This window comes from Candoia aspera, chromosome 1 (assembly GCF_035149785.1).
Source record: "Candoia aspera isolate rCanAsp1 chromosome 1, rCanAsp1.hap2, whole genome shotgun sequence".
In the NCBI taxonomy this organism is placed as follows: Eukaryota; Metazoa; Chordata; class Lepidosauria; order Squamata; family Boidae; genus Candoia; species Candoia aspera.
In genome coordinates, this window is record NC_086153.1 from 202,981,206 (window position 1) to 202,996,909 (window position 15,704).

At 40.3% G+C, this 15,704-nt stretch overlaps 1 protein-coding gene across 6 annotated transcripts in view; it reads right to left on the reverse strand.

Moving 5' to 3' along the window:
* Positions 1-15,704, reverse strand: part of FMNL2 (formin like 2) — a 208,735-nt gene that overhangs the window by 63,030 nt on the left and 130,001 nt on the right. For all 6 annotated transcript variants that reach the window (XR_010068928.1, XM_063318359.1, XM_063318356.1 and 3 more), the window contains exon 3: positions 866-946. Coding sequence is in view for 5 of the 6 variants with exons in the window: in XM_063318359.1 (XP_063174429.1) it covers positions 866-946 (81 nt within the window). In the remaining variant the exon portion in view is untranslated. The remainder of the gene's footprint in view (positions 1-865; positions 947-15,704) is intronic.

Below are 15,704 nucleotides of genomic sequence, written 5' to 3' on the forward strand. Positions count from 1 at the left end.
TTTTTTTTTCCTCTTGGGTTATATTACCAGACCTGAAATCTTTAGGGGTAAGAAAAGTGCAGATTTTCTTTGTAAAGTATGGACCATTTTGCACACTAAGAGTGCTTACATGGGGGGAGGGGCTAAGCTGAAACCCTTCTTTCTAAATGTTTCCAGGCATGCACAAATGGAGTGGGTTTGCGCTAGTCATCTTCAGTGTTGACTGCTATCCCAACCAACTGCATGGTGGCTGGCTGACCTGGGGAAGATGCTTTGTTTACCAGGTTTGAAATTAAAAGCAAACCCACACATTAAAAGAAAGAAAAAAACCCTGCAATGAGAAATCAAGCTCAAAGGCAACATGCACAGGGTAGAAAAAGCATAACCCTTTTGTGTTCCCAATGAACCCTTGCCCCCTTATGTTAAGGGATGTATAAAAACAGATCCAGGAATATTGGAGATACTCTACAAAAGCCACTCTTTCCTCCCATCTTTATATGCAAAGGCCAGAACAGGGAGTAAACCACAGAGCTGACCTTTTGTTCAGATAGCATATATTGCTATGGCTGAAATAAGTAAACCAAGTTTGCATATAATCCTGATTGCATTATGGTTAGGCATACTCCATGAATCAAGTCAGAGTCAGCACTCTACATATTAATACATTTATTTTTACGAATTTTAAAACTGACAGGTTTCATGGACTGCAGACCACTGCATGAGCTATATCGAGCAGGAAGGTGTCTGGAAAAGATCAGTAGAATTCAAAACATACAATAGCTTTCTTTTCCTCCTCATTTCTGGCAAACAGAGAAAGCTTTTCTGCGTGATTTGGCAAAAATGGCTGTCCCTAAGTGAGAGAAAGAGACAAAAGACCATCTCTTACCTTCCTAGTTACAGCTGGATCAAGATAGCCTTTTAATTTCTGTATATACGTATGAGGTGGATTCTTGACTTGAAATCTTTCCTGTAAGTAAAAGAGCAATCATTAGCCATTAGTTACTAAATATGTAACTAGTATTTATATAAAGAGACATCTAAAACGCTTCACTGCTTTTGTTACTATTCATTTAATTAATATTTATCTTTACTTTATTCATGTATCAGAAACAAGAAAGGCCAAATGCTTCAAAACCATCCTGTAATTAAAAAAGAGAGAGAGCTGTGCAGATTCACCACACTACCACCTCCTGTGTTAATTAATGCATGGGCTAAATTGTGTATTCTGCTAAAAGAGAAAGAGAATGAACGGTATTGAGGCTATCAGATTGAACTTATGAGCACAGCTGATGATGTTACAGCTCTGAGTTTTATTGTCCTAGAAATCATCTTGTTATTGTGGAAGGGAACTATTTTACATCAGCTCCTCTGTGGAAATGCTGACCAAGGATTAGGGAAGAGATAGTCCAGTACATCTCCAGGGAACGTTCAAGAAGACGGCCTTCCACTGTGCCTGTACTTTTGTTCTTTTATACAGCAACTGTATAACTGAAGCTGTAATGTTTTTGGTTTCTAATAGAATCTACCCATCTAGTGCACACATCCAAGAAGAAGGTAGAGGGTTCCTCCCCTGGTTGAGATTCAGAAAAGGGGGCAAAATGGGTGCTTTTCAGCTGTTGCCCCAGCCCTCTGGAGCAGTTCCCTCTTGGAGATCCAAATGAACCCTCTTCTCCTAGAAGGCTGGTAAAACAGAACTGCTCAGAAGGACCTTTAGGGGCTAACAGTGTGGTCTGCAAAGCTCCTAATAACACTGGTATCAATTTTTATGATTCAGTAACCATTTAAAATTGTTTCTTTGTATTTGTATTTATTGCTTTGTCATGGCTGTTGTAATTTTAAATTGTAAACTGCAGTGAGTCCTCAGAAGTGTGGCAATGTAGAAATGTAGTAAATAAGCAAACTGTGGTCCACTGACTGTAATGTTAAAACTGACTGACTTATAGTATTTTTCCTAGGCCCACAGTTTTCAGGACTGTTAATTTTATAAACATGAGGAATACATTTGCATTCCTTAGAAATCTGAGCCCCTTGCTCCTTTAAAAAGCCAATTTGCTTTCCACATTTTAAAACTCTATTAACTTTTAATAAAAGTATGCAACAAATGTATGTGCTTTGTAGAATGAGATAGTAAGGGAATCCTGATTCTCTGCCAATTTATGTCTCTTTTTCTTTCCAGTGTTGCTTTGTAGTTAAATACCTGGTAACTACGACCTAGAAAGTTAGGTGTTTCAGTAAGCTATATGATAAGAGAAGACCATGAGGAGAAAGAGGCATTAAGTGAAATAAAGACATTGGAAAAACCATCAATAAGATAGAACTGTTCAAAGTTCAAATGGTTAATCATTTATCCTTATGTATCCGGTTTTATAATGACAATAAACTTTAGACCTATCCTACCTCCAAATAATAAAAATGTTGGCATATACACAGCAATATAATAACAGCTTCTTTTTTCTTTTCTGTCTTTAAAATCTATTCTGGGAAAACAGAAGAGGGTGCTTAATCGTTTTCTTCCTGAAAATAGTCCAGCAGTAGCATTTCTTTGTTCTCAGGGGAAAAAGAAAACATGTTTATTCTTGCAAGTGTGGGTCTTAAAGTGAATGTGGGGATACTGGCATGGAGAAAGGAAGAAACCCCCACCAGCTCCTTTTCTATTCCAAATTGTTCCCTTCTGAAATACAACTTTAGTGCTAGCAATGCCATTTCTGTTTTGCTGTCACAGTGTGGATGTATGTATCTGAGATGACAACACAGAGCCAGTAGCTATCATTTGCAAGCAGCTTATTTCTGCAGGAGAAGCAAAATTCGCCTTATCTGTAAAAGGAGGAAGAGGATCTCCAATTCTTTCACAAAACTATCATTCAAGGGCATCTTAGGAACTGGGGATGGCTGTTAAACTTGTTGAAGTACAAATCTCTTCAAGGCTGAGGAATTGCAATTGACTGTATTTGCTGAAGTCACACATCCTGCCCATCCTATTCAGTGACAGGATTCAAAATGTTGAATTGGTAGCTGTTGCTGACACAACAGGGCTGTCTCCTATTTGTTTGTTGTTGTTCATTCGTTCAGTCGCTTCCGACTCTTTGATTTCATGGACGCCAGAGCTTCCTGTCGGTCGTCAACACCCCCAGCTCTCCCAGGGATGAGTCCGTCACCTCTAGAATATCATCCATCCACCTTGCCCTTGGTCGGCCCCTCTTCCTTTTGCCCTCCACTCTCCCTAGCATCAGCATCTTCTCCAGGGTGTCCTGTCTTCTCATTAGGTGGCCAAAGTATTTCAGTTTTGCCTTTAATATCATTCCCTCAAGTGAGCAGTCTGGCTTTATTTCCTGGAGGATGGACTGGTTGGATCTTCTTGCAGTCCAAGGCACTCTCAGAATTTTCCTCCAACACCACAGTTCAAAAGCATCAATCTTCCTTCTCTCAGCCTTCCTTATGGTCCAGCTCTCGCAGCCATATGTTACTACGGGGAATACCATTGCTTTAACTATGCGGACCTTTGTTGTCAGTGTGATGTCTCTGATCTTAACTATTTTATCGAGATTTGTCATTGCTCTTCTCCCAAGGATTAAGCGTCTTCTGATTTCCTGACTGCAGTCAGCATCCGCAGTAATCTTTGCACCTAGAAATACAAAGTCTTTCACTGCTTCTACATTTTCTCCCTCTATTTGCCAGTTATCAATCAAGCTGGTTGCCATAATCTTGGTTTTCTTGAGGTTTAGCTGCAAGCCAGCTTTTGCACTTTCTTCTTTCACCTTCATCATAAGGCTCCTCAGTTCCTCTTCGATTTCAGCCATCAAAGTGGTATCATCTGCATATCTGAGATTGTTAATGTTTCTTCCAGCGATTTTAACCCCAGCTTTTGATTCCTCAAGCCCAGCTTGTCGCATGATGTGTTCTGCGTACAAGTTGAATAGGTAGGGTGAGAATATACAGCCCTGCCGTACTCCTTTCCCAATCTTAAACCAGTCCGTTGTTGCGTGGTCTGTTCTTACTGTTGCTTGTTGTTGTTTATTCGTTTAGTCGCTTCCGACTCTTCGTGACTTCATGGACCAGCCCACGCCAGAGCTTCCTGTCGGTCGTCAACACCCCCAGCTCCCTCAGGGACGATTCCGTCACCTCTAGAATATCATCCATCCACCTTGCCCTTGGTCGGCCCCTCTTCCTTTTGCCTTCCACTCTCCCTAGCATCAGCATCTTCTCCAGGGTGTCCTGTCTTCTCATTATGTGGCCAAAGTATTTCAGTTTGGCCTTTAATATCATTCCCTCAAGTGAGCAGTCTGGCTTTATTTCCTGGAGGATGGACTGGTTTGATCTTCTTGCAGTCCAAGGCACTCTCAGAATTTTCCTCCAACACCACAGTTCAAAAGCATCTATCTTCCTTCGCTCAGCCTTCCTTATGGTCCAGCTCTCGCAGCCATATGTTACTACGGGGAACACCATTGCTTTAACTATGCGGACCTTTGTTGTCAGTGTGATGTCTCTGCTCTTAACTATTTTATCGAGATTTGTCATTGCTCTTCTTCCAAGGATTAAGCGTCTTCTGATTTCCTGACTGCAGTCAGCATCTGCAGTAATCTTCGCACCTAGGAATACAAAGTCTTTCACTGCTTCTACATTTTCTCCCTCTATTTGCCAGTTATCAATCAAGCTGGTTGCCATAATCTTGGTTTTTTTGAGGTTTAGCTGCAAACCAGCTTTTGCACTTTCTTCTTTCACCTTCATCATAAGGCTCCTCAGTTCCTCTTCGCTTTCAGCCATCAAAGTGGTATCATCTGCATATCTGAGATTGTTAATGTTTCTTCCAGAGATTTTAACTCCAGCCTTGGATTCCTCAAGGCCAGCTTGTCGCATGATGTGTTCTGCGTACAAGTTGAATAGGTAGGGTGAGAGGATACAGCCCTGCCGTACTCCTTTCCCAATCTTAAACCAGTCTGTTGTTCCGTGGTCTGTTCTTACTGTTGCTACTTGGTCGTTATACAGATTCTTCAGGAGGCAGACAAGATGACTTGGTATCCCCATACCACTAAGAACTTGCCACAATTTGTTATGGTCCACACAGTCAAAGGCTTTAGAATAGTCAATAAAACAGAAATAGATGTTTTTCTGAAACTCCCTGGCTTTTTCCATTATCCAGCGGATATTGGCAATTTGGTCTCTAGTTCCTCTGCCTTTTATAAACCCAGCTTGTACATCTGGCAATTCTCGCTCCATGAACTGCTGAAGTCTACCTTGCAGGATCTTGAGCATTACCTTACTGGCATGTGAAATGAGTGCCACTGTTCGATAGTTTGAACATTCTTTAGTGTTTCCCTTTTTTGGTATGGGGATATAAGTTGATTTTTTCCAGTCTGATGGCCATTCTTGTGTTTTCCAAATTTGCTGGCATATAGCATGCATTACCTTGACAGCATCATCTTGCAAGATTTTGAACAGTTCAGCTGGGATGCCGTCGTCTCCTGTTGCCTTGTTATTAGCAATGCTTCTTAAGGCCCACTCAACCTCACTCTTCAGGATGTCTGGCTCTAGCTCGCTGACCACACCGTCAAAGCTATCCCTGATATTGTTAACCTTCTTATACAGGTCTTCTGTATATTCTTGCCACCTTTTCTTGATCTCTTCTTCTTCTGTTAGGTCCTTGCCATCTTTGTTTTTGATCATACCCATTTTGGCCTGGAATTTATCTCCAATGTTTCTAATTTTCTGGAAGAGGTCTCTTGTCCTTCCTGTTCTATTGTCTTCTTCCACTTCTACGCATTGCTTGTTTAAAAATAATTCCTTATCTCTTCTGGCTAACCTCTGGAATTTTGCATTTAATTGGGCATATCTCCCCCTATCACTGTTGCCTTTTGCTTTCCTTCTTTCTTGGGCTACTTCTAGTGTCTCAGCAGACAGCCATTTTGCCTTCTTGGTTTTCTTTCTTTGGGAGGTATTTTGTTGCCGCCTCCTGAACAATGTTGCGAACATCTGTCCAGAGTTCTTCTGGGACCCTATCTACTAAGTCCAGTCCCTTAAATCTATTCTTCACCTCCACTGCATATTCCTTAGGAATATTAGTGAGCTCATATCTAGCTGATCTGTGGGTCTTCCCTAATCTCTTTAGTCTGACCCTAAATTGTGCAATAAGAAGTTCGTGATCGGAACTACAGTCAGCTCCAGGTCTTGTTTTTACCGACTGTATAGATGTCCGCCATCTTTGGCTGCAAAGGATGTAGTCAATCTGATTTCGGTGTTGTCCATCTGGTGAAGTCCATGTATAAAGCCGTCTCTTACGTTGTTGGAAGAGAGTGTTTGTGATGCAGAGTGAGTTGTCTTGGCAAAATTCTATCAGCCTATGTCCTGCTTCGTTTTGTTCTCCCAGGCCATGCTTACCTGTAATTCCAGGTGTCATTTGACTGCCCAGCTTAGCATTCTAGTCTCCTGTGATGAAAATAACATCTCTTTTAGGCGTGTTGTCCAGTAGGTGCTGCAGATCCTCATAGAACTGCTCTACTTCAGCTTCTCCAGCATTTGTGGTTGGGGTGTATATTTGGATCACTGTGATGTTAGATGGCTTGCCCTGAATTCGAATTGAGATCATTCTATCGTTTTTTGGATTGTATCCAAGCACTGCTTTAGCCACTTTACTATTAATTATGAAGGCTACTCCGTTTCTTCTGTGGTCCTCTTGTCCACAGTAGTAGATCTGGTGGCCATTTGATATGAAGTGGCCCATTCCAGTCCATTTCAGTTCACTGATGCCCAAAATGTCTATCTTTAATCTTGACATCTCACCAATAACCACATCCAATTTGCCCTGGCTCATAGATCTTACATTCCAGGTTCCAATGGTGTGTTGATCCTTAGAACATCGGATTTGCCGTTCACCACCAGCACTGTTGGCCGCTAGCTGTCCTTTCGGCTTTGAGCTAGCTGTGTCATCACATCTGGGGCTGGTTGAACTCATCCTCTGTTCCTCCCCAGTAGCATTTTGACCATCTTCCGACCTGGGGGTCTCATCTTCCGATGGTATACCGACATATCTCTGGTTGTACTGATCCATTGAGTTTTCATGGCAAGAATACTGGGGTGGGTTGCCATTACCTTCCCCAGGGATCGCATTTAGTCTGACCTCTCGGTCATGACCTTCCCGTCTTGGGTGGCCCTTCACAGTTTAGCTCATGGCATCATTGAGGTGCTCAAGCTCCAGCACCACGGCAAGGTAACGATCCTTTGCTGAAGTGTATTTGTTTACTAGAACAATATTCTAAAAGCACTCTCAATGCCATACAAACCCACAAATTATCCCAGCGCTTCACTGGATTAACCTATCATAAACACCTACAAGTAGATGCTTCTGGAATTGAGGCATAATTTTAATTTGGGAGTAAAGCTCACTGAACTCAAGCATATCTTGCTTTCAAATAAACCTACATAGGATTGAATAATGAGTTCTACATAAACCTACTTTGCAGCTTTTAATATACTCCTACTGAGCAAACATTTTCATGATGACTTTCCTGAAAGCTTTAGAAAGGCAATAAACTTGAGCTAACTCCTAAAGTAAAATTTGCTTTCTTATCCCCAACAGATAAGGATTTCTAAAAGCTTGCTTTCCTTGTTTCTATCCTAATTCCATATTTATAAATTATAACATTATTCCCAGCATCATATGCTGGTTCATATGTTGTATTTTTTTCTGTACAATATTTTCAATGTCTGATTAACTTCTGTAGATATGCATTATATCACAATACTGTACTGTATTTAATGGATCCTGTTTTCTGCGTCAGTGAAGATCCTGCATATTAGTATGCTTATTCATATTTACCTAAGATCAACACTATACATTCTGAACATGGATAACCATATGAAGAAGGAAATGGAATGCTCTATTACTTCCTTAAAGAAATGAATCATAAATCACACAACTTTTAATACCTATTTCTGTTTGTTTCTCTTAGCTTAGAATTATGCTGCCTTTATTGTTATGTGAAAATGTCCATGCAGACATTTCCATGCAAATAATTGGGCAAAATGTAGGTTGAATGACTCAAGATTGTATCTTAGCATCAAAGCATGTGAACTAGGTTGTGAAATGAGTTATGTCAGTTTGCATCAAAATGTGGCTATGTGAAGCACTTACTAGTTAATATTTATACCATCATGAAGACAACTCTACCTTCTTTTTATTTCCCACAAGATGTATATAACAGTTTTCAAATTATTTCCAGCATGTGTATACAGTTGTAATAGAAATTATTCAACCCCCAGTGCAAATCAGGTTGACTGTCAAAATGTACAGACTTTCAGCTGTTTGCAATGAACAAATCAAACAAAAGCAATTAAAATAGCTCAACACAATGAATGCTTCAAGGGGTGTCCCCAAATTCAACTGAAAATGCAACTTATAATGACTTCTCCAGTCTCAAAATTATTCAACCCCTTCATGGCAAGCATCTTCAGCACTTAGAGCACCCTTTTGCTGTTATGACCTGCTGAAAACAAGATGCATAGCCAGACACCAGCTTCTAGCAGCATTCCTGAGGAATCATAGCCCATTCCTCACAGTTAATATGCTCCTACAGACTAGTAATGTTTTCAGATAGAGATTTGCTCTGCCCACCCCCCAAAGGCTCCAATCTGCTTGTCTGAGCCAACTGTCTTTGAAAATGATTCTACTAGTTGCAGAAGAGTAGTTTAAGAACTTATCATCTGGTGAAATTGGAAGGCAACATTTGGACTAGTCAAGTAAAAGGACAGTAGAGGTACCCACCAATAGAAACCTATGTTAAGTTCAGGATGGAGCATGGCACCGGTTACATTCTGAATTTCCTGTTCTTGAAATTCAAGCATGAATAAAATAGGGTGAATGTATTATCCACTTATATTAGAAGGAGATCTGGCTTCCTGTTGCTGGTTTCTAAATTTATTTATTTATTTATTATTCCAATTTCTATCACCGCCCATCTCCCCCTGAAAAGGGGGACTCTGCGCGGTTTATAATAAAATTTCCAAGGATTACAAGCAAATCTGCATTGTTGGTGTATGCATTTGAAAAATAAATAAAAAATAAATAAATTCATCAAGTGTTCAAAGCAAAAATGTTTTTAATAAATGCACTGTATTTCTACTCAAACTTTTTCCACTAAAAAAATCAGTCTCATATCCATAGAATTAATTTCCTTAATCCCAGTCTACAAATAGCTTCAATCCATTATACTGAACAAGTAACTTCAATATACTGTACTATACAGGTAGTCCTTGCTTATTGACTGCCTTGGACAGCAGCCATTGTTACGATGGTAATGAAAAAGTAACTCTGCGACCAATGCCAGCATTTACAATCTTCATAGCATCTCTGTCACGTGTTTGCCATTACAGTCAGTCAGTATGAGTCATCCTGTGTAAAATTGTAAGCACAGACGCATTAACACGGTTTTTTCACTTAGTGACCGCTTCATTTAACAACCAAGTTGCCGGTCTCAACTGTGGTCACTAAATGAGGACTACCTGTATGTAGGTTTGCTAGATCCATGTATGAAGCTAAGCCACAATGTAAACTGCTTGGTTTGGGTTTGCATAATGTGTGAACTCTACCATAACAGGTTGGTGTTTTTCATATGCCAGGCCTAAATGAGATAGAATCAGTACCTTTGTTTCTGAGGATTATGCTCCCAAGTAAGCAAAGGTTCTAGATTCTAGAATTCTACAGAACTTTGAGTTGAGTTTTATTCAAGTTTGATTTCTAAATTCATAGCCACATCCACATAGTCTTCTGGATAATAGCATAGAAATGGTTTGCCATTGCTTTTCTCTAGGGTTTTTTTTTTAATTTCTTGGTATAGCATTCAGCTTTGGGGTTGCCTTTTTTCCCCCCAAGTACTAACCAGGGCCAACGCTACTTAACTCTTTGAGATCACCCAAGACTGACTAGATGCTGCCACTTAGTTAGGTTTAGGACATTGAAGAAGCTATTACCAAGGTCTTGAGACAAGTTTATCCATTTAGTTACCTTTTTTTAAACATTAGGGTGATTTTTTTTCAGTAGTCCTTCTCCTATGGTCTAAAATCTCTTTCTCTCTGTCTTTTCATGTTTACTACTTTCTTTGGTGCAATCATGATTTAAGGAGCAGACCTAAGTTCTCCATTTTTATTTTTCTTTCTAAATTTATCTCCTGGCTGTTCTGAGGTCCTTAGTAAACATTAAGCCTCTACCTAGTTTCTCCCACAAGCATTACAATTACCTGTTGTGTCAGATTTACTTTTTGATTTATCATCCTTGATTGCTTCTGGACTTGATGCCTAAGTCTAAGCAGCTTGAGGCTTTCGTCACGATGTGGATTTTAATTAAAAGTTGGGAGACTGAGAGTGGCTGAGGCCTACAATATTTTTTTCCAATTGCCTATGACTAACCACAAATGAGACTGCTTTGCTCTAGAACAAGAGAATTATTCCATTTATATTTTCTTTCCTTTCCTCTTCCAACTCAATCAGTTTCCACTCTCATAGCTTACCATTCTTTCCAGGGCACCTGTTTCCACCTCTTATTTGACAATCTGATTCACTTTTATTTTGGTCTTTATCTCTATATTAGAAGTGGCACATTGGTCTATGCCAGTTGGTAAATAAACGGAATCTTCTCCGTAAACTTAACATGTTATATGATGTCTAGCCTTTTGATCTGAATGGTTGTTTGAGTTACTCTGGAAGAGCGATTGCCCACTGGTTGAACCACAGCAAAAGCATGCACCCTCTGGATGCCGTATCAGGAGCCAGGTAGCATGCACTTATGAGAAGGAAAATGTGGTGTCCCGGCACTGCATCTGATATATTTTTAGCACCACGAGAAGGATGCTGCTTTTTGTCCAGGCCTTTTCAATGCAGAGTTTTCCATTTTCTTCCTATTCTGTTTTTAATGTGTTTACGGAATTGATGGAATCTAATGTATTTTAAACAGAGAAATGAACAAACTGGCAAAGGCAGGAAAATAATAGGAGTCATTTTTGTAGGATCCAATGAATGCATCTGTTCTCTAAGAACAATGGTTGAATAACTTAACTAGGGAACTGAAGACTTTCTTTGTAGTGGAAAAACAAAAAAAGGACCATCGATTTCTCCTATGTACTGAATGCAACTTGGCATATGCCAGTCTGATTTTGAAAAGTCCTCTGGCAGTAATTCACTTAGCATGTGAGCCTGCTGGACTAAACAAGACTAAGTGACATGCATACTTGTGGAGCTGATGCAAAGACTCTCACTAGAGAAGCATAAGCAGTTGCTGCTCAGCAAGAACTAAGGGAGCTCAGGAGTCTCAGAAACAAATAATAAGGAAAGGCAGAACAGAACAAGACAGGATGTCAGCTGTATTTTCCCAGCATAACAGAAAATAGCCTGGACTCAGGGTTGTTGTTCTTTTAAATCACACCTTTCTTATACAGTATTTCCTTCCTTCCTTCCTTCCTTCCTTCCTTCCTTCCTTCCTTCCTTCCTTCCTTCCATCCATCCATCCATCAATGAACGTTATATATTTTGAATGAACTTTTCTAAAAAGGCAATCCATATTAAAAACCCAATAAAAATAATTCAACCAGGCAGTAGATAATAATGTTCAAACATTTCTCATTATGTGTTAACTTGGACTGAAATGCTTTATATAAGACAAGGTCAGAAGCCAACTTTAAGTGGGATTTGAAGTTAGCTTACAAAACTTGGCTTGTTTTGAAACCTATAACCATGGCATAAGAGTTACATTTAAAAACAGAAATCCTGTACCACTGAATGAAGAGCAAAGAGGCTGCATGCCAGTCATGTGTATCTTGGCTGATTAAGGTTTGTAGGCTTTATCTGATATGTGAATGGGCCAAAGTATTAGTATTGTTTGATTCCCATCATCACTTTTCTTTTCCTTTGATAAGAGAGTGCTCTGAAGGCTAGGATACTTACAAAAAGAACCATCTTTATGATTTTGGTGCTGTAGCCTGAGGATTCTCAATTGGGGAAATGCACACCATAGATGGGACTCAGAAGTATTCTACATAGGATACATGGTAACCTTAATGGAGTCTTTAAAACTACACAAACAATAAATATAATGACACAATGCCCATAAGCATATAAATATTTCTCTAGGAAAAAGAGGGTATTTTCTTTCTATCGTCTTCTTGGACAGAGTGATTGAAGGTCAAGAACTAATGCTCTACAACAAAAACTTTTGTATCAAAATAGTCTACTTCCCCAATATGATACTCTTCAAAAGTCCTGGAATTGCATCTCCTAGAATTCCTAGCCAGCCAACATGGTTACTGATACAGAAGGAAATATTCTCTATTCTTTTCAACCTGGAATCCTCTTTCCCCTCACCAGTTCCTGTAAAATTGGTTTCTCCATTAGGCCAGGTTATCCACCTGTCTCTGCAGGTCATGTCACTCCTATCCAGGGTTTTACTACTACTTCAGACCTATCATGTATCTTCTCTAGATCTCCTCCATGCTTCCATTTCCTCCAACCCTTTCATACTGTTCCTTTTAATTTTTCCTCCAGGATTCACTAATTAAATAAATAGTAGCTGGTCCCATCTGGATGATGCCTATTGTGAGAACTAATTCTAACACAGTGAAAAACAACATGATGACAGTTGCAAAAACAAGGGATAGATAGGAAATTTTTGGTTATGGTTCCCTAATTTTTTCCATAAAAACCATAAGTTCTTGTATTTCTTATGAGCTTGCTGAATGATCCCAGTTCAGCCTGTTGGGTGAAGTCTGAGATGTCTGTTTCTTTTTCTTCCTTTTTTTCCACCAGGACCAATATGCCTGATTATTCTGATATCAAGATCTAGTCTTGTTGCTAATTTGAGCATCTCTTTTCAGGTCTGTCGATTCCCCATGCTCATAGATTATAATTCTCTCCACTGCATAACAGGAATCCAGGTTAAAGTCTCCAGACTTGCCTGCTATAGACATGGGTATTATACATATGGGTGAGGATGACCATAATAAGGACAAAAATAAATTATTACTGCAAGGTTGGAGAACCTATGACCATCCAGACTACACCAGACTGCAGCTCCCAGCATTCCTTACTATTGGATATGATGGCTGAAGTTGCTGGGAACTATAGTCATTAGCACCTGGAAGTCTACCAGGTTCCCCATTACTGTATAAGTAGCTACTACAAGGTATAATATAGGTTTTTACACTTGGATTAGGTAGAATATGATTCAGTGCTCCCTGGGTTTTCCAGCATCTCAGTCAAAGACCTTAGAGAAGGTGTTGTTGTTTATTCGTTTAGTCGCTTCCGACTCTTCGTGACTTCATGGACCAGCCCACGCCAGAGCTTCCTGTCGGTCGTCAACACCCCCAGCTTCCTCAGGGACGAGTCCATCACCTCTAGAATATCATCCATCCATCTTGCCCTTGGTCGGCCCCTCTTCCTTTTGCCTTCCACTCTCCCTAGCATCAGCATCTTCTCCAGGGTGTCCTGTCTTCTCATTATGTGGCCAAAGTATTTCAGTTTGGCCTTTAATATCATTCCCTCAAGTGAGCAGTCTGGCTTTATTTCCTGGAGGATGGACTGGTTTGATCTTCTTGCAGTCCAAGGCACTCTCAGAATTTTCCTCCAACACCACAGTTCAAAAGCATCGATCTTCCTTCGCTCAGCCTTCCTTATGGTCCAGCTCTCGCAACCATATGTTACTACGGGGAACACCATTGCTTTAACTATGCGGACCTTTGTTGTCAGTGTGATGTCTCTGCTCTTAACTATTTTATCGAGATTTGTCATTGCTCTTCTTCCAAGGATTAAGCGTCTTCTGATTTCCTGACTGCAGTCAGCATCTGCAGTAATCTTCGCACCTAGGAATACAAAGTCTTTCACTGCTTCTACATTTTCTCCCTCTATTTGCCAGTTATCAATCAAGCTGGTTGCCATAATCTTGGTTTTTTTGAGGTTTAGCTGCAAACCAGCTTTTGCACTTTCTTCTTTCACCTTCATCATAAGGCTCCTCAGTTCCTCTTTGCTTTCAGCCATCAAAGTGGTATCATCTGCATATCTGAGATTGTTAATGTTTCTTCCAGAGATTTTAACTCCAGCCTTGGATTCCTCAAGGCCAGCTTGTCGCATGATGTGTTCTGCGTACAAGTTGAATAGGTAGGGTGAGAGGATACAGCCCTGCCATACTCCTTTCCCAATCTTAAACCAGTCTGTTGTTCCGTGGTCTGTTCTTACTGTTGCTACTTGGTCGTTATACAGATTCTTCAGGAGGCATACAAGATGACTTGGTATCCCCATACCACTAAGAACTTGCCACAATTTGTTATGGTCCACACAGTCAAAGGCTTTAGAATAGTCAATAAAACAGAAATAGATGTTTTTCTGAAACTCCCTGGCTTTTTCCATTATCCAGCGGATATTGGCAATTTGGTCTCTAGTTCCTCTGCCTTTTCTAAACCCAGCTTGTACATCTGGCAATTCTCGCTCCATGAACTGCTGAAGTCTACCTTGCAGGATCTTGAGCATTACCTTACTGGCATGTGAAATGAGTGCCACTGTTCGATAGTTTGAACATTCTTTAGTGTTCCCCTTTTTTGGTATGGGGATATAAGTTGATTTTTTCCAGTCTGATGGCCATTCTTGTGTTTTCCAAATTTGCTGGCATATAGCATGCATTACCTTGACAGCATCATCTTGCAAGATTTTGAATAATTCAGCTGGGATGCCGTCGTCTCCTGTTGCCTTGTTATTAGCAATGCTTCTTAAGGCCCACTCAACCTCACTCTTCAGGATGTCTGGCTCTAGCTCACTGACCACCCCGTCAAAGCTATCCCCGATATTGTTATCCTTCCTATACAGGTCTTCTGTATATTCTTGCCACCTTTTCTTGATCTCTTCTTCTTCTGTTAGGTCCTTGCCATCTTTGTTTTTGATCATACCCATTTTGGCCTGGAATTTACCTCCAATGTTTCTAATTTTCTGGAAGAGGTCTCTTGTCCTTCCTATTCTATTGTCTTCTTCCACTTCCGCGCATTGCTTGTTTAAAAATAATTCCTTATCTCTTCTGGCTAACCTCTGGAATTTTGCATTTAATTGGGCATATCTCCCCCTATCACTGTTGCCTTTTGCTTTCCTTCTTTCTTGGGCTACTTCTAGTGTCTCAGCAGACAGCCATTTTGCCTTCTTGGTTTTCTCTTTCTTTGGGATGTATTTTGTTGCCGCCTCCTGAACAATGCTGCCAACTTCTGTCCAGAGTTCTTCCGGGACCCTATCTACTAAGTCCAGTCCCTTAAATCTATTCTTCACCTCCACTGCATATTCCTTAGGAATATTAGTGAGCTCATATCTAGCTGATCTGTGGGTCTTCCGTAATCTCTTTAGTCTGATCCTAAATTGTGCAAGAAGAAGTTCGTGATCTGAACTACAGTCAGCTCCAGGCCTTGTTTTTACTGACTGTACAGATGTCCGCCACCTTTGGCTGCAAAGGATGTAATCAATCTGATTTCGGTGTTGTCCATCTGGTGAAGTCCATGTATAAAGCCGTCTCTTAGGTTGTTGGAAGAGAGTGTTTGTTATGCAGAGTGAGTTGTCTTGGCAAAATTCTATCAGCCTATGTCCTGCTTCATTTTGTTCTCCCAGGCCATACTTACCTGTAATTCGAGGTGTCATTTGACTGCCCACCTTAGCATTCCAGTCTCCTGTGATGAAAATAACATCTCTTTTAGGCGTGTTGTCCAGTAGGTGCTGCAGAT